We start from the raw sequence: 19,106 nt of genomic DNA on the forward strand, positions 1-19,106 counted from the left end.
GACAATTTGCAAAATCTCCATGTAAAGTAGTAGAAAAAAAGGAGACATTAGCAATGTCCTCTGTGTGATCCCAGCACAGCCAGACGGAGGGAGCAAGGAGTGTTAAAGCTATAGGGACTGTATAAAGAGTGTTTCACTGTGAAACTCGTCTTTTAAAATGATCATATTGTTGCCGGCACCCAGTGCCGAGAGGCAAAACAACAGCGGGGGGTTTGTTACCTGGTGCGCGTCACCCAATAATCACAACGGGGTGGAGAAGCAGAAAAGTTTATTTGCAGCTGCAAAAAGGTACAGGGAGAATAGAATCTCAAATCCTGCACCCAGAGCAGGAAATTACACAGGATTTTATACATCCTTTCTTCAGCATACTTACCCAATAGCAACCTCCCTAAGTATCCATATAGCCAGCCAATCCAGTTACCAGCTAGTTCCCTTGTTTTTTTTGTATCATTTGTTAAACTATACATAAAGCTGCTTTATTCAGCATTATTCTTCCATATCTGCCCTGTTTGGCCTTGTTTAGTTTCAGGCAGTCTGACTCTGCAACATATTGTTGCAGATCCTCAGCATAACTGCTGCGAGTGCCTCCAGGCGGTGAGGGGGGGGCCAAGGACACCTGGGCCTAGTGCGAGGGGGCTTCATCGACACTCGTGGTCTTCCATCCTCTCGAGTTACCTAGTGGCCATGCCCCAGTGTCCCCAACAATATCAACTAAAAAAAATACACATAAATAAAATTCCAACTGGGTTTTAAGTCCCACTTTGGGTTTGATATATATATATACAAACATCATAAACACAGTGTATTTTAATATTATACTGCGTACAGTGCAGCTTTGGGGTCAGATCCTGCAGTCTCTCCTTGGACAAAACACTTCAAAAGGACAGCTGTGACACTGTGGATTGTGCTCATGTGTCGGGCCTGGCCAATATGTGATTACCTGGGCTAGTTAAAGTGGTACAAACATCCTATGTAGATGCACTTGAACTGGCTTAACCTTTACTTGAATTGGGTTAGCTTGTGTTAATTCAAAATTGACAAAAGGAAATGTGAGTGATAAGCCTGTGGAACTCACTGACACAGGAAGTTGTTGAGGCCAAGAATTCAGCATGGATTAAAAGAGGGATTGACTATATCTACGGACAGCTAGAATATCCAGAGTGATCCTAGTTCATGCAAACAAATATTCTGGAAGGAATAGAACCTTCTTGGTTCATGAGACTTAATGTAGGGGGCAGATTATCTCCCAGCTGCCTCTGGCCTGTTTCTGACACCTTCCTTTGCAGCATCTGGTGCTGGCCACTGTTAGAGATGGGGCTGGATTGGAAAAGCCTCAGCTCTTATTTAGTCTGATAACTTCTCTGTTAGTAAATTACTGAATTAGTTCTGTCTTTGATTCCCTCTGTGACTCTAGGCAAGTCCTTCCCACTATCTCAGCCTGCCTTAGTTTCCCCATGTGTTAAATAAGGATGACAATCTGGATGAAATTCTGGCCCCATTGAAGTCAGTGAGAGTTTTGCCATTGACTTCAGTGGGGCCAGGATTTCACCCACTGAATCTACCCTCAGCCCTGAGACAAGTCCGAAGCAGGGTTGCCTGAGCGAGGCCTGCAAAACCAGCCCTTTATTACACAGAGCATCTTTCCCTCATGCAAACTGGGCCCCAAACTGCTTCAGATTAGGGTGAGATAATTACGCAGAAGCTGATGACAGCAGCTGATGATGGTTGCAAGCTTTTGTGCGTCATTAAAATTGAATTAAATAATAAAGAATGTGGTTTAAATGACAGAAAACAATAGCATAAGGGCACTGAAGGCTGATCCGAATAAACAGCCAGGTTCAGCTATACAGGAAAGATTATCCAGGTATTAGGCCAAAGATTACACCACATCAGAGTTGGGATTAGAATCCAGGAGTCCTGGCTCCCAGTTCTCTCATCCCGAGACAATACTGCTCAGGTAATCTCTACAGCCTTTCTCTTGCCTCGCTGTGCTGAGGCAATTCTCCTCTGCATCCCACCCATTGCACCAGTGGCTTTTTCATATCCTGAGCTACACCTCTAACTGGGTTCACAGCCCATATCTTTGTTGCTGGGTGGTGATTTCTAGCAGGGGCGTGTGGGAGAGGCAGCTGCTTCCCTTAGCTACCAACAACATTTTCCAAGTTGGGTTGGATAAGTAGCATTGTTTCCTCCCTCATCACCTCCCTGGATGACCCAAGAGAGATGTTAGCTGACATCCAGGAGGATCTGTGGCATGAGCAGATGCCATCTTGAATCATCCCAGGACCAGAATAGTTCCCTTGGGCGCCGTTCCCTGCCTAGGAGGGAGCACATGGCTGGTGGTGACTCTGCCCAGTGGCCCTAAATACATCCTTGTAACCCAGAGATCCCCAAACTGTGTGGTGTGGCCCCCTAGCGGAACACGGAGGAAAATTCAGGGGGGAGCAGCTGGGGCCCGGGCCAGCCCCCATGGTAGGAAGGCAGCACCACCCAGCTCCACTCCTGGCCCCGGCCCGGGATGTGACACACAAGAGTGCTGAAAAGTGTGTAAATTTTATTGTCCATCCCCAGGCACCTGATCTACTTTAGGGTTATATGGGTCAGAAGGCGGGGGTCCACTAACTTCATTGGTTACAGTTGTCCAATGAGTAGAGCTGGGCAAAATTTTTGGCTAAAAAAAATCCTTTGTGGGGATTTGAACCTAGGTTCCACACCTTTTAGGGGAGAGCCCTAACCATGGGACTATTGGGTATAAAGGCTAGCCCCCTCCTCCTGAAATTTTTTGCGGGTTGCGAACCTGAGTCATTGGACCTAGATTCTGAGATTTGGCACCATAGATTTTTCTTTGCAATGTAGACATACCCTAAGTTACTGATTCTGGTCAGAGTCTCATTCATAATCAGATCCCTTTAGCAGTGAAAAGAGACTTTAAAGGGGGCCTGACTTGGAGAAGCAGTGTGGTCTAGTGGATAGAGCCCTGGGTTGGCCATCAAGAGACCTGGAGACTATTCTTGGCTCTGCTGCTCTCATGGGTGGAATTTCCAAAAATGCCCAGGTCATTTAGGAACCTCAGTCCCATCTTCCAAAGCGACCTAGGAGCCAGGTCTGCTCTGCAACGTGTTGTTGGAATAGCTATGTCTGTCAGGGGTGGGAAAAACCCAGAGCCCCTAACAGCTGCACTTTGCTTGCAAAACCCCCAGTGTAGATGTAGAAAAGGATGTCTGTCAAGATAGGTGTTGGTCTGTCAGGTGTTGGTCCTGCTTTGAGCAGGGGGTTGGGCTAGGTGACCTCCTGAGGTCCCTTCCCACCCTGATAGTCTATGATTCGATGCTAGTCTATGATTCGATGCTAAAGGAATTGGCAGCTGTGATTGCAGAGCCATTGGCCATTATCTTTGAAAACTCGTGGTGAACAGGGGAAGTCCTGGATGACTGGAAAAAGGCTAATGTACTGCCAATCTTTAAAAAAGGGAAGAAGGAGGATCCTGGGAACTACAGGCCAGTCAGCCTCACCTCAGTCCCTGGAAAAATCATGGAGCAGGTCCTCAAGGAATCAATTCTGAAGCACTTAGAGGAGAGGAAAGTGATCAGGAACAGTCAGCGTGGATTCACCAAGGGAAGGTCATGCCTGACTAATCGAATTGCCTTCTATGATGAGATTACTGGTTCTGTGGATGAAGGGAAAGCAGTGGATGTATTGTTTCTTGACTTTAGCAAAGCTTTTGACACGGTCTCCCACAGTATTCTTGTCAGCAAGTTAAAGAAGTATGGGCTGGATGAACGCACTATAAGGTGGGTAGAAAGCTGGCTAGATTGTCGGGCTCAACGGGTAGTGATCAATGGCTCCATGTCTAGTTGGCAGCCGGTATCAAGTGGAGTGCCCCAAGGGTCGGTCCTGGGGCCGGTTTTGTTCAATATCTTCATAAATGATCTGGAGGATGGTGTGGATTGCACTCTCAGCAAATTTGCGGATGATACTAAACTAGGAGGAGTGGTAGATACGCTGGAGGGCAGGGATAGCATACAGAGGGACCTAGACAAATTGGAGGATTGGGCCAAAAGAAATCTGATGAGGTTCAACAAGGATAAGTGCAGGGTCCTGCACTTAGGATGGAAGAACCCAATGCACCGCTACAGACTAGGGACCGAATGGCTAGGCAGCAGTTCTGTGGAAAAGGACCTAGGGGTGACAGTGGATGAGAAGCTGGATATGAGTCAACAGTGTGCCCTTGTTGCCAAGAAGGCCAATGGCATTTTGGGATGTATAAGTAGGGGCATAGCGAGCAGATCGAGGGACGTGATCGTTCCCCTCTATTCGACATTGGTGAGGCCTCATCTGGAGTACTGTGTCCAGTTTTGGGCCCCGCACTACAAGAAGGATGTGGATAAATTGGAGAGAGTCCAGCGAAGGGCAACAAAAATGATTAGGGGTCTGGAACACATGACTTGTGAGGAGAGACTGAGGGAACTGGGATTGTTTAGTCTGCAGAAGAGAAGAATGAGGGGGGATTTGATAGGTGCTTTCAACTACCTGAGAGGTGGTTCCAAAGAGGATGGTTCTAGACTATTCTCAGTGGTAGAAGAGGACAGGACAAGGAGTAATGGTCTCAAGTTGCAGTGGGGGAGATTTAGGTTGGATATTAGGAAAAACTTTTTCACTAGGAGGGTGATGAAACACTGGAATGCGTTACCTAGGGAGGTGGTAGAATCTCCTTCCTGAGAAGTTTTTAAGGTCAGGGCTTGACAAAGCCCTGGCTGGGATGATTTAATTGGGGATTGGTCCTGCTTTTGAGCAGGGGGTTGGACTAGATGACCTCCTGAGGTCCCTTCCAACCCTGATATTCTATGATTCTATGATTCTATGACAGCCATTTGGGGTGGGGAGGTGTTACTAGAGTGGCAACACTCCTGTCCGCACATGCTGTGTCTGCACTAGGCCATTCTGCCAGCGTAGCAAAACCCATATAGCTGCATGAGGTGGTTACATCACTCAGGCGCTTGTGGAAATGTTATCCTTTCTGTCCTTCCACCCTTCCTCTGTCTTGTCTATTTAGATCATGAGTTCTTTGAGGCTGGGACTGTTTCTAGCTGACTGTGTGTCTATGTTCTCCATCAGGAGCACTAGCGCAGCCGTGCTACAAACAATGAACTGCCAGAGAAGTTCAGGGGCCTGAGTGTCAATAAGAATCTGGCTCAATATATTTGCCTTTCATTCACCAGGGCAAATGAAAGAGACATGTTCAAAAGCGATGCTAAAATCTGAATATTTTTATTTAGTAACTTTCTTTCCCAAACAGAGAAAAAAATAGAAGAATATTCTCCCCCCCACAATAAAATCAGACTTTTCATATGAAGTCTTTCCAGTGGATAAAAACACGTCTTCCCTAATTATATATATATTATATTTTTTTCAGTACAGTACGTAATTAACAGGCAAAAATGAACATAGATTTTTTTCTTTTTAAACCAAATATGTTAATACCCAGATGAACTAAATGAACAGTAGCAGGTTTGCTTTAACACTAAGCCGGTGTACGTACATGCCTGTATGTCGGCAGGTCCATATACAAAGTACAGATATCAGTTTGTCATGCCACTAAATCAGCTTTGTTGCTGCTGCTGGTAATCTTGGATTAAACTCCTTGTTAAAACATCACAGCTCACCCTGACTCCGAGGGGCTACCGACAGCTGAGAATAGTGATAGAAAAAAATTAGCAGTGTCTCAAGGTTTTATGTTTGATTATCATATCGAACTTAAGTGGGCAAGTCCCCTCTTTCTTTTACCTCCTCAAAGGAACGTGCTCTGTGCCGTTCATAAAGCAGCTTCCATCAGTGGCTGTGCAGATGGGTTTATCAAGGGACGAGGGACACTTCGCCCAGAATTCAAGCCAGCTCAGAAGTGGGGGAAATGTTGGTAAATCGAGATAAATCCATGCTCATATCTGTATATCAGGCCCCAGATTGCATGTCCATTATACATTCTCATTGTAAAATTCTCAACTAGGTGCAGATTTCTTACACCCCATCATTTTGCTCAGATCTGGGGTTACTGTTCTCTGTTAGTAACAGTAGTAGTTTTTCCCTCTCACATTTTGTTATGAGCTGCCTCCGAGCTCTCGAGCTGGTCTGAGAACAGGTGAAAACTGTTGTGAAAGTGTTGCATTTTTCCCTGTTTTATTTGGTCAACATTTCAACTTCCGATGACAATTTTTGTCAACATTTCATATTTCAGTGAAATTTTCCATCAAAATTTCAATCACATTTTAATAAAAATTTCAACAATTATTTTCATCAAAATTCCAGATTTCAATTAAAATATCCATTGAAATGTCAGCATTTTAATCAAAATTTTGACATTTTAATTAACTTTTTGTCAAAATTTCAGATATCAATGAAAATTTCCATCTAAATTGCAACAATTTTTTAAAATCAAGATTTCATATTTCAATAAAATGTTGTCAGCATTTCAATGAATGTTTTTGCCAACATTTCAACAGGTTTTTGTGCATGTTTCAAATTTGGATAACATTTCTCATTGAAATTTTCGCCCTGGCTCCCCTGAATTTGTCCCTTGACCTTGATGGAGTCTTGTGCCCACTTCTCAACCCTCCGACAACAAAGTGCTCAGTAGTTCTGTTAGATCTCCCTAATAAAATAAAGATTTATATTTCATTTATAGAGATTTATATATTTCAATAGATATTTTATATGGAGAGCAGAGACATTCTCCATCTTTCTATCTTTACATTACATCACTTTGGACACCTTTTCTGCAAGAAACCAGCCCAGTTCTACAACAATGTGGCTCCGAGAGGGAGCCGAAAACTACTCCCCAACCCCTGTTCTGCCTTAGCAGTCACCAGCATCATTGGCCACTTAGCACATGGGCTCCCTCATGCTGGAGCCCATCTATCTCCAAGTGGGCTTGGCTTCCAAGGCATCACAAAGGTAGAAACCATTGGCCTTTAGCCCTTCAGAATCTCAGTAGGGGCGGAAAGGTTCTGATTCCAGGTGGAAGGTTTACCTAGCTAGGCTTGGGCTAAATAGATAACATGGCAACAGCGTCTGATTGTGTCACTCAACTCCGCCACCTCGTCACCTCCAATATACAGACAGCATGAGTCTGTGTGTCTACGGTGGCTCAAGAAATATGTGCAGCGGAGCTATGGGAAGCGCCAAAATGTGGGGTCTCCCGGGGCTTCTCAAAAACATCTTCTCCACATGCTTCACCTGGCCTTCTGGAGTCATGTGATTGGAAAACCCCAAACTCAACACTAATGTGGCTTCCACCACAAACCCCAGGCTGGCTTGAAATTTGGCCCCGGTTTGTGAACCAGGGCTGAGTCCTGGGATATCTGAACTAAACTCAAAGCCTCACTGCAATACTTTTACACATCTCTAAAGCTGTACGAGTGAGGCAGAAGCATTATCTATGGATCTAACTACATACAATCTCTCTCCCTCTTATATATAATATAGCTATTAATAAAGAACACAATATTTATACAGAGATATTTAACATTATAAAATCTGCCTAGATACACCTTAGTATATATACAAAGAGAGGTGCTATATCTCTATAGAAGTATGCAGGAATGGTGCTGTATATATTATTATTAACAGCACGTATGCTAGATTAATACGTGCTGTTAATAATAATATATACAGCACCATTCCTGTATTTGATGGTGCTTTACCGTAAGACAGAAACACTATAAAGAATGTGTGTGCGTGTGTGTGTGTGTGTGGAGTTTCTGTGTCATTATAAAGCATGTTATTACCTCTCTCTTTTTCACTCCTTACATGGCCTCCTCAATCCCTGTTCTTGTAAGAAACCAGTGGAGTTTCTGTGTGTCTGGATATGCATGCATTTGCATGGATATGCATGCATATATATGTATATATGTGCATGCATGTATATGGATGTGTACATGCGTGTATATGGGTGTGTACATGCGTGTATATGGGTGTGTACATGCGTGTATATGTGTCAATGCGTGTATGAGTGTGTATGCATGTGCCGATGCTCTCCATTTTGCATAGGAGCAGATGGGATTATTTAATTCCCTTTCGTTTATTGATAGCAGTTTAAAAGACGATAAGACACCCCCTGTCTTTGGAAGCATCTGAACACCCGTGAATGCATGTGTGCACGCGCCCACCCGCGTGAATACACTGAGAGATGGCGTGCTATCGGTCAGAGTGCCAGGCTTGTTTCCATGCATGCCCATATGTTACGTCCCTACACACGGACTTTTTCCCTGCACTGTCACGAGGCTGTTAGGATTAGCAGGATGATGGCAGACACACAGTACATGTGGCAAGACATCCATGATTGCAAACACAGCAGAAAGCTCTCCCAGCCCCCTGTCCTGTGGACTGGACCCCTGCCTGGCAGAACAGCAGTGGCCCCAGTCTGCTCCGATTCCAAGTGATGGAGACACCGTTCTGCTCCATCCCCCTCCTTCTGCAGATCCAGGTCAGCATGGGGTCCTGAGGGCATGGGCGGGGGGGGCGGCTCTGAGACACTTCCATAGTCTGTGGAAATGAGAGTAGTGTCCCCAGGAGTCACATGGATCAGGAGAATATTCGATACTCCTGCTTCCCTCTTTCCAAAAGACATAACCACGGGAGTGCCTGATCGATGGATAGGAGCTGCAGACACAAGCACAGCAAAGCAGGTTAAAGGACACTATCCACCTCTGAAAGTCCAGGGACAGTCCCATGCCAGTTCTCCCATGGGGAGTTGAACGTCCTCTGGATTCTTGCCCGTGCCGGGCTGCAGGCAGTGGTTTGTTGTTATTGTAGGGATGCTCATGAGCGCTGGGTTGCACACGGTGGCTTATTTTCATAGGGTTGCTTGTGAATGCTGGGCTGTTCGCTGTGGTTTGCTTGTCAGTGCCGGGGTGCATGCAATGGGCTGTTATTGTAGGGTTTCTCTTAACTGCTGGGTGGGTAACATTGCTTTTCTTTTAGAAGCAAACAGCTCTGAAGCATTTGTCTTGGGGAGCGACGCATGCAGAATGGGGGTGGACTTTTGCAAACAGTCCTAAGAAACAGGAAGGTCAGTCCCATTCAAGGCTTAGCAAGCTGCCTCTCTTAGCATGGGGTTCCAGACAGTGAGAAGCCCTCGGTTTGAGCATGATGTGGGTTTGATTGTTTCCTTTCCTTTTGTTTCATGTGACGAGCGTTTGAAAAGAAGAAAAGAAGCCCTCGAGCAACTCAACGTCTGTGACAAAGCCAGGCAGGAGCTCAGCTCAGGAGGCAGCAAGACTCTGCCTATGAGCATCACAGACACGGGGCCTGGATTCTCTCTCACTCTGCCCTGGCAGTGTAAAGTGCAACTTGCAGCTACAGCCACGTTAAGACTCTTTTCGGCAGCCAGAGTGGTGCAAAGGGGCCTTAGTGTAAATGAGACTCAGGCCCCAAATGCATCTAAGCCAGTGTTGACCATTCAGAACCAGGAGGGATACAGCATTGCCAGCCCTGAGCATTCAGGAATCATGAGGCAGGTCCCTAAAATCATGAAGTTGGCTTACAACTCATGACATTGACTTTAAAAAAATAAATAAAAGTTGGGTCCTTTCTATTTGCCTTCTGGCCACTGAGCTTCTAGGGACGCATTGGGGCGACTTTGACCTTCTAGCCCCTCCACCCACAAGGGCTAGAAAATGTCCTCTAAAACAAAACAAAAGCTGAGATGCCTATATTATCCCAGGACTCCAGGAGCTGGGGCATTAAGAAAAGCACCAGCTATCACAAGAATCACGATAAAATCACATGCATTGGCAACAGTGGCAGAGTTGGGAACTCTTGCTGTCTTATCGACCTCTCCACAGTGGGTCCTTAATCTCAGTCTCTAGTACACCTTTAAAATATCAGTGCTGCAAAAATCCAGATGTGACGCCTAAACCCAATGGCTCCACCTTTAAAGAACCTGTCGGCTTCACTTGTTGGCACAAGACCTAGAATGCCAAGGCCATGCCAGGGGCAGGGCAATTGGGTGTCTCAAAGAGGGCAATGGGAGATAGGACATTCAGTAGGATCTGACCATGTGAGACCCAGGTTCTTCTGACAACACTAGTCTGGAGTTTTTGTAATCGGATTCTTCAAACATTTACACCAGAAAGTCACTCTGGGGAGTTATGGGCCGGGGGAGGGGGTTGTAAATGTATCTTCATATGGCACCTGTGGGCCAGATTTCCAGTGTGACATCCTTTACACCAGGGCCAAAGTGGGCATAAAATACTCTTATTTCTGTAGTGCAACACCCACTTTGCCCAGGGGAAAGTGATGGCGTGAGAGGCTGCGCCATGGGGAATCAGGTCCTGCCTGTTTGTTGTAACCTCGTGTAATTTATCTGGGCTGGATTCGCTCCATTATGCTGTCTGGCACCTTTGCACAGCTCTGGCAGCACAGAGGGGCTGCAAATTATGCTACACTGACTTTCAGCCCCCCCACCCGATCCCCCCCGCTCCTCCGCCTGCCCCGCCAGTGTAAAGAGGACTTAACATGACTGAAAATCAGGCCCAGGACTACAGCTGGTGTGGCCTGGATCTAGCCCTCTGGCTAAGTGTGTCATGTTCCCCTCTCATGACTGGTCCATATAAATATATACTGAGCCCGCTCATACTAGCAGTTAAGGCAGTGACTCCTTTAACTGACTAGGATGCGGCTGTGCCTTTGGTGCTGAAGATGCCAGGTTGATCCTACATCCTACTTAGGGGGGAGATCTGTAGATAGCTCACTAGAGTGGCGTTTGCAGTTATGTGGCACGTGCTTTTCCCTTTGGATAGGAATGGAATGAAGGCCCCAGCGTGGGGGGCTAGAGGTACTGTGTGGCTGGAGGTGTGGGAGTATTTATTGTGTGCTCCAGCCTGTACAGGTGAAATCGATGTCCTCCTGACCTCGTCTTGTCATGAAAAATCTCATGGTGCTCTTCCTAAGAGTAACTCTGGTATCCTGATCAAACCTGAACTCTGGTCATACCCCTGTATCATGGCCATAATTTACTCTATTCTTCTTCACTTTATATGCGAAGCTGTTACACAGTGTTGTTATGCATTGTTGACTAGCTGCTGCGTTCCACTCCAGAGGTGGCTGCATTTCAGTGGTTGGTGAAGCTTTCCCTTGCCTGCCTCACAAGACAGTTGTCAGACTTCATTATAGAATGTTTGAGATCCTTGGAAGAAAGATGGTAGAGAAGGGCAAGCCATTGTTTTAATGACCACGTGAAGTCAAGGCCTCGATTTTATGCCGCACGATGTGACCTGGTTTGTGAAGTAGAAAAGGCTTATTCTGACTGTCTCAGGTAGAAGGCAGGGGCACACATACACAGCAGCCAGGACTCAGAGATAGGAGAGAGACATGTCTGGGGCAATGGGAAAAGTCTAGAACTTTTCTAAAGATCATCCAGGTTTTATAATGTTCTTTCTCAAATACCTCTTCCCTCTTCTACTTTTGCACTTTCTCTGCCTGTTCTCTACCCCACCCCGTGACATCTGCCTCCCTACCCAGGGGGCTATTTCTCCACAAGAATTTTTTATAGTTGCTAAATTTAACTGTCAACCTGTTAAAAAATCCCATGGAAATTCTTTAAGCATCAAAGAGCTTTAAAAAAAATTCTCTTTTTCTTTCTCCTAAATGGAATGTAGCCCTTAAAATTCTGCAAGACTTGGAATGGTAGAACCCAGGAAGTGCTACAAGGCTCCAGATTCTAGAATCCAGGAACTCTAACATTCTAAATGAAATGATCCAGGGATTCTCCTCCCAGCCAGTAACCAAAGTTTCAGCACCACAAAGTAAAGAGCTTTCAGATTCTAACTCAGGAAAAATTTGGAGGTGGGGAGAGGAGGTTGGATCTTAATCACAGCCTAACTCCAGGCAAAATGATGAATTTGTGATGCTCTCTGTTTCTTTTCCAAACAATTCTATTTTCATCCCCTGACACACAGTGGGCCAGGCACTCAGCTGGTGCAGACTGGCTTGGCTCCCCCTGGATGGCGCTACATCTGCTTTACAGCACCTGGGAGCCTGACCCAGTGGTTGATTTGGCAGACGAGAGATAACAGTGAGGTCCCAATCACGTGTAGTCATTTGCTTAGACTGTCAGCTCCTTGGGGCAGAGACCATCTCTTTGTTCCATGTTTGTACAGTGCTTAGCTCCATGGGGTCCTGTCCATAATTACCACAATACAGAATAAGAATTTAAAATCCCATGGCAGGTGTTGCACTAATTGCCAGATTCCACCTTGGGTAAAGACATTTGGCCAAGCTAAATTCTCCCGTCACAAGTGGATAAAAAATCCTTCTTCACTTCCTGCCTTAAACTTCTGTGCAGCGTGGACATGCAGCTGTTAAACAGCTGCCGAGTGCTGGCCCAGAGGTGGCCGCATTTCAGTGGTGAGTGAAACAATCTCGGTTTGTAATCGTTCTGTAAAACTGGCGGAGCTCTTGGGGACGTTGGATGAAAACAAGCACTCAGATGCCAGCTGGGCTGATGGCAGTGTCCTGTTCCCTATTGCGGGGGAGAGACAAGCCATTAATGACCTTTGTCATCAGTCCTGATGGAAAATGAAGGGAAGCAGCTGGGTTTACATCAAGGCTACAATGCTGGGAAAGAACCCAGGTGAAGGAGGAAGCTGATTGCCAATCACAATGAAGGCCGTATTGCTGATTGCAATAGAAACCGATGACGTGAGCTGTAGCTCACGAAAGCTTATGCTCAAATAAATTGGTTAGTATCTAAGGTGCCACAGGTTTCAGAGTAACAGCCGTGTTAGTCTGTATTCGCAAAAAGAAAAGGAGTCCTTGTGGCACCTTAGAGACTAACCAATTTATTTGAGCATGAGCTTTCGTGAGCTACAGCTCACTTCATCAGATGCATACCGTGGTATGCATCTGATGAAGTGAGCTGTAGCTCACGAAAGCTCATGCTCAAATAAATTGGTTAGTCTCTAAGGTGCCACAAGGACTCCTTTTCTTTTTAAGGTGCCACAAGTACTCCTTTTTTTAATAGAAACTTTTGCTCCCAAGTGGGGTGCTGCCTCCATCTCATAGGAGCCCATGGCACTGTCTTCAGAGCAGTTAATTGTGTGTGGAATGTGCCTGAATTCTGGGCTGCCTGCTGCGGCATATGGCAAAGCTCCCACCTCCTGAAGCAGGGGCAGGCTCAGGGCTGCTGGAAGGCAGCACCACGGGGATATTTAAAGTGGGAAAGGCACCAGCCTGGGCTGCAGGAGACCTGGCGTCTATCCCTGGCTCTGCTACTGGCGTGATGTATGACCTTGACCCTGTCATTTTTCCTCTCTGTTTCCCCTTTGTCTATGTAGATTGCTGGCTCTTGGGGTAGGGACTGTCTCTCACTATGGGTATGTACAGCACCTAGCAGATGGGCCTATAGGTGCTAACATAGCACTAATAATAAAAGCTCTTTGTGCTGGACTGAAGCTGGACATTAAGCTATATCGTTCAGCAGCATCTGTAATCACAGCTCTGCTCTGATTCTACAGGGTGAGCTCGTATTGCAGCAGGAGGATGCATGCTGGATGCACGCCTACATATAATCCAGGCCAGAATTCAGAGAGACCCTGACATAGGCTGACAGCTGAAGAGCCAAAGAGAACCATAGGGTGTGTCTATGTCCTGCATCCTCCAAAAATAATCTCCCTTTATACTCATCACAGTGTTCATGGTAGGCATGAATTTTAATAAGGTCCATGACCCTGGTAAAGGCAGCTCCTGTGGACCTGCCCCCCCCCGCACTGGGCATTGCGACGTGGACCACACGGTCGCTCCGCCACTCAAATATGGTGTGTCTGCCTCCGTGGAGAGGTGGATGCACCAAACCTGAGTAGTGCTGCGATGGCCTGGAACGGGGAGGCAGCCCCTGCCCCAAGGGACAGGAGCCGCTGTTCCGGAGTGAGTGCGGGCCAGGCTCGTTCTCAATGCCCCCACAATTAAGCCATGACCTTTCCATGACTATGGGTTTTTTTCCCCACACCTCCACCATGGAATTAACTAAAATTTGGCATGGCAAAGTTGTAGCCTTAATCTCAATCCAGGGCCCTCCCTTCTCCATCAGGAGATGCTCTCTTCAGTCCCCTGGCCTGGCAATATCTCAGGCGTGTTGTGATTATCCTCACTGTCTAAAGGGATAGGAATGGATGTGAAACTGACATTTGTAAGTTACATGGTTATAAACAAACAATTTTTTTTCTGCATTCAGGGAATATCAGCGCTGAAACTGACCGGCAGCTAGTTCAGGGCATAGTAATTCTACTTTAATATCCCTGATGGGAAAAATTCTGTATGGTTTTGTAGGGATGAAACCAACAATGAGCTCTAGAAACAGAAAAGGGGAAGATAGAAATTATAGGGTTCTTTAGAATTTAATAGATAATCTGAGCCTACCTTTGGGTTTTTTGAACCAACCCAGAGATAATCTATCAGACTGTGGTGTTTTCTGTGGGACATTTCCATCATGTGATCCAATCTTTGCTGGCATTTTGCAAGGGAAATAGCAGAACAACTCTGATATTCAGCTTTGGAAAATGCCTCTGCAGCAGTTATCCACTAGGGATTTTGTAACGCACAATGTGTGCCATTTTAAAAGCAATGTCAAAATAGCTCTGACCTGTTACTGGCTGCTGTGTAAATATTAAGCTTTTGTTTTTCTGGGCTTTTTTTTTTAAACTCTTTACTCGTTAAAAAGAACTCTCTGTGGAAGCTATTACCATTACTCCAGTTAATAAACTAAACTAGTCTGTCTGCATTTTTACACGATACCATGTTTCTAGGGAGACAGAGAATTAAACATGGTTTCACTTAGTTTTCACACAGCAGAGAACAATTCAGCCAACATGTAGTTCCCTGAATAGTCCTCTGCCTTTTAAAAAGTTAGAAGATCTATAAATACTGTTCAATCTAGAGCTTCTCCATTGTGAATGTTTGTCAATGTATATTTTATGAAGTTTTTTTCTTTTTAAAACTATAATAAAAAACCCTCCAAAACCCTTAAATGAAAGAAACTGAGCCATGAGTAAACTGTTACAGGGACCATGTGGCAGGCAGAAAATCAATTTCAAATGGCACCTTAAACACAGACACAGTACTGCAGATCAGTGTATAATGTCCCCGCTCAGTTCCCAGACTTCCAAGACACTGATCCTTGAAATGTGTGACAGAGATCTGATGCGATAGCCGGCAGATCAGAGAGCCTGGGATGAAGTGGGATCAAACATTTCTTTAACACCGATCAGGTTTCCCATAGCCTCAGCTTCTGGATTCAGCATTTCTGATGTCAGTAATTTACAGTAATAAAGAACGAGATCACAGCAGGTCTGTTTGGGACAGTGGAGGTAAGGCTGGGTCTAAGCTGCATGCCTGTACCTGGGGCTCGGGTACAAAGGAGAGGTAAGTGTCCACCTTCGTTTTAACTTCTCTGGGGTATTGCTGGTTTCTGGCTTGAATGCAGGGGATTCATACTGGCTGGTGGGTCTGTCACCACTGCTCTCTTCTGGATGGAAACAGAACTGCTTGACCACCCATCACAGGCCCTGTATTGCTAAGAGTTGATGAGGGTTCTCCTTGAGCGCAGGCTGCAGTGGCTGGGAGCGACTACCGCCGTGCGCTCCCAAGCCTGCAGCATGGTGATAACAGCAGTGAAATCCAAGTCCGATTTGTCACAGTGTTATAGCCATTGTGTGGACAAGAGCCAACCCAAGCTGATGATGCAAAAGCTGCACCTGGTTCCGGTTGAAGTGCAGCTTCCTTCAGGTGTGATGAAAATCCCCAGAGAGGTCTGAGAGAGGAACCCAGGGTGATGAGCACTGGATGCTGGTGCTGCTTGACAGCAGGGACACAAACCCAGTGTGCAGTCTCTCTAACTGCTGGCTCTGAGGTCTGTGTGTGGCTCTGCCAGCCCTGGGTCCAGCTGTCCCTGGTGCTGAGAAGCAAGCAAAGGGGATTAATCTCCCGTCAAGCCCCTAGACTGTATGCACAACATCCCAGGAAAATAGACCAGCACCATGGACCACATGAAGGCCTGTGGATGGCAGAAGGTGTTTTGAACTGGGACCATTTCTCTTTTCAAAGCTTCATGCTGCCCTCTCTTCATTCCCATGGAGACAGTTTGGGGGCTCTCAGAGATCCATTGTTTCTGTTGGCAAAATCCTCCCCCCACAGCAAATTTAAACAAATGTTTTTTCCCACAGTGAGCCGGTGGAACTCACTGCCACAAGGGTCATAGAGGCCAGAAGCTTAGCAGGATTTGCAAAAGGACTGGGCCTTTTTCTGTGTAACAAGACGATCCAGAGTTAGAAGAGTAAGGATCTAAGAAAACAACCAAGAGCTTTGGAAGGGGCTATCCACCGGACTGCTTCAGGGCCAGTGGGGGTCAGGAGGAAAACTTCCCCATGGGCAGCTTATTCCATTGCTACAGAGTTTCAGCCTCTGAGGATGCTGGTGCTGGCCACTGTTGGAGATGGGCTACTGGGCTAGATGGGTCCTTGGTTGGATCCAGTGTAGCCATTGCTATGTTCCTAGGTCCTGGGCAGGGGAGGGAGGTGCCAGCTTCTCTTGGGGCCACCTGGCACTGTCTCTCGCTGGCAGGTTAGCTGGGCATTAGGCTTGAGTCTGCATGGTGAGGACGGGGTCAGATCAAAGGCAGAGTAGTTACCCCCCCACACCCTACAGAATCTGTGTTCTGTGGCGGGAGGATGCAGTCCTCCTGGCTGGTGACCAGCTGTCCCCCAGGGGGCCCCGGTGTTCCCAGACAGTCATGCTGCCGCCACCACGCCACTGAAAAGGAGGGATTGGAAAATGCTTTGGCATGGAGGATGGAAGAGTTGCATCCCAGCTGCTCCCTTGGGCCCAGGGCCTCCCGGGCCCAGCGAGGACAGGAGTGGCACTTTTGGGGGAACTAAAGCTGCCATCCTCCGGTGCGTTCCCAAAAAGAGTGGAGCACTGGAGTTGCCCCGTGAGACATGAAAGAAAGAAAGAAAGAAAGAAAGAAAGAAAGAAAGAAAGAAAGAAAGAAAGAAAGAGACCAGGGGAAAAAAACAGCTAAAAAGAAAAGGGTGAAGCGAATCTCCTTGAAGCTCAGTGTGCGGTGGGCAGGATCAGACGTTGCTGATGCGGACGCTCAGGGGGCTGCCCTCCCGCTCTGATTTCTCCCGGAAGGACTCCTCCAGCTTCAGCTTCTCGGGGTCCCCGAACCGCACTGTCTCGTGGACGCAGCACAAAGGCGACACCTTGACCACCTGGTCAAACAGGCTGAAGTCAGCCACGTACTTGCCGCTGGCTGAGAGGGAGATGACTGGGCTGAACTCGTAGCCCCACAGGATCTCCTCAGGCAGGTAGGAGGTGCGCACCTGGCAGGTGGCGCTGGTCGACTCCACCGTGCCGCTGAGGATCACCACCAGCTCGAAGTCTCCTTCGCCCGTGCGCAGGGCCGTGTCCCGCAAGGGGCTGGAGTCATCCACCACATGGTAGAAGGTGAGGGGTAGGATGAGGAAGGGGCTGTCAGAAGCCGTGTCCACGTGGAAGTCCACATTGACCTGGTTAAGTCGGACACACTCCCCTTCCTTGGTGAGGTAGGTGTTGAGCAGCTTGCCAGTCACCTGGCAGCCAATCAGCAGGCTCTTGCGCATGTTGGCCACCCGGATCATCAGGCAGGTCTTGCCATTGTGTTGGGCTACCACCGCGTTCTGGCTGAACTTAATCGTCTCAGCTCTCTTCTTGGGACGGGCGATCTTGGCCAGGAAAGTGCCAGTGATGAAGATCTCCATGATGGTGGTGAGAACCAGCTGGCTGATGAGCAGTACAATGGCCAAGGGGCATTCCTCGCTGATGTAGCGGAAGCCGTAGCCAATGGTGGTCTGGGACTCCAGGGAGAAGAGGAATGCTCCAGTCAGTGTGTGCACCTGCATGACGCACGGGGTGTGGTTGGCCGGGGGGTCGAACTCCAGTAGGTCCCCGTGCAGCAAGGCCACCAGGTACCAGATCACCCCGAAGATGAACCAGGTGCCGGCAAATGTGGCGGAGAAGAGCAACAGCTTGTAGCGCCATTGCATGTCGATGAAGGTGGTCCACAGGTCCTTGAGATAGAGGAACCGCTTGTCAGCGATGTGCTCCATCCGCACGTTGCTCCGGCCATCCTTGGTCATCACGCGCCGCTTGCGCAGGCCAGAGCCGATGAGGGGGCGGCTGTCGGTCTGGGTGGTCTGGCTGTAGTACACCTTGGGGGCGGAAGTCATCTGGAGGAAAGGGCAAAAGGGATGGACATGGTTAGGAGCCACCTCAGGGTGGGCTGAGCTCAGACACAACGAGGGGCTGAGCATGGACAGCAGCTGGATGAGACAGGCAGACAGACAGCCTGTATGAGGATTGCTGGGTTGGATAATGTATTACTCAGTAATTTATTATTAAAGTTAATGAATGTTTGCCACTTTAGCCGACTGTACGGAAGGGAGACAAGGGGCAGTTTCCATTTGCTGTTAGGTCTAGGAATGTTAAATGTTTCATTCAATGATCACCATAGGATTTTTGTGATTGAGATCCTGCCCTCTATCTCCACCAGGGACACCATAGTGTGTTTATTAGCCCTTCTGATTCCTGGGCTCACTTATCAGTCTTTCTCCCCCGCGCACTTCAAATACTGGAGAAGCCTGGAAGAGAAAATTGCTAATTAACCACGAGGGGGCAGGATTCTATTAGTTTTAATAATAAATGACTTAGTAATACAATATCTTTTAGATTCTATGCTGCTTCTGGGCAGGGACAGTCTTTTATGTTTGTACAGCACCTAGCGCAACAAGAATCCAATCCTTCTTCTTTTTTTCTTCTTCTTCGACAACCCTACCAGTTCCTTGTAGATTTGCAAGAACTGAAATGACTTACACTGATAAACTCAATGCGCAGACCTCTTTCGTTCCCACTGTGTACTGTCATGAAACCAAATGTGCCAGCTTTTCAAATGGGGATCGACACAGGGATTAAATACCCAGGCATGGATGTGATCTCCTTCATTTCATTGTCAGCTATTAAGTGCTGTAATTGGAAGCAGATGGGCCATGACTGTAATTCTACAAGGCCTGTGGGTGAAG

The 19,106-nt window shown here is 47.1% G+C and overlaps 1 protein-coding gene across 1 annotated transcript; it reads right to left on the minus strand.

Annotated features, from left to right (window-relative positions):
* Positions 1-17,120: 17,120 nt before the first annotated feature.
* On the minus strand, positions 17,121-18,257 carry KCNJ10 (potassium inwardly rectifying channel subfamily J member 10). The gene has a single exon (XM_077841397.1). It carries the CDS (start codon positions 18,255-18,257, stop codon positions 17,121-17,123), a length of 1,137 nt encoding a protein of 378 aa, XP_077697523.1.
* Positions 18,258-19,106: the final 849 nt, after the last annotated feature.

This window comes from Eretmochelys imbricata, chromosome 24, assembly GCF_965152235.1.
Source record: "Eretmochelys imbricata isolate rEreImb1 chromosome 24, rEreImb1.hap1, whole genome shotgun sequence".
In the NCBI taxonomy this organism is placed as follows: Eukaryota; Metazoa; Chordata; order Testudines; family Cheloniidae; genus Eretmochelys; species Eretmochelys imbricata.

Coding starts and splice junctions, on each gene's coding strand:
- KCNJ10 (XM_077841397.1), bottom strand. CDS start 18,257: ATGACTTCCGCCCCCAAGGTGTACTACAGCCAGACCACCCAGACCGAC.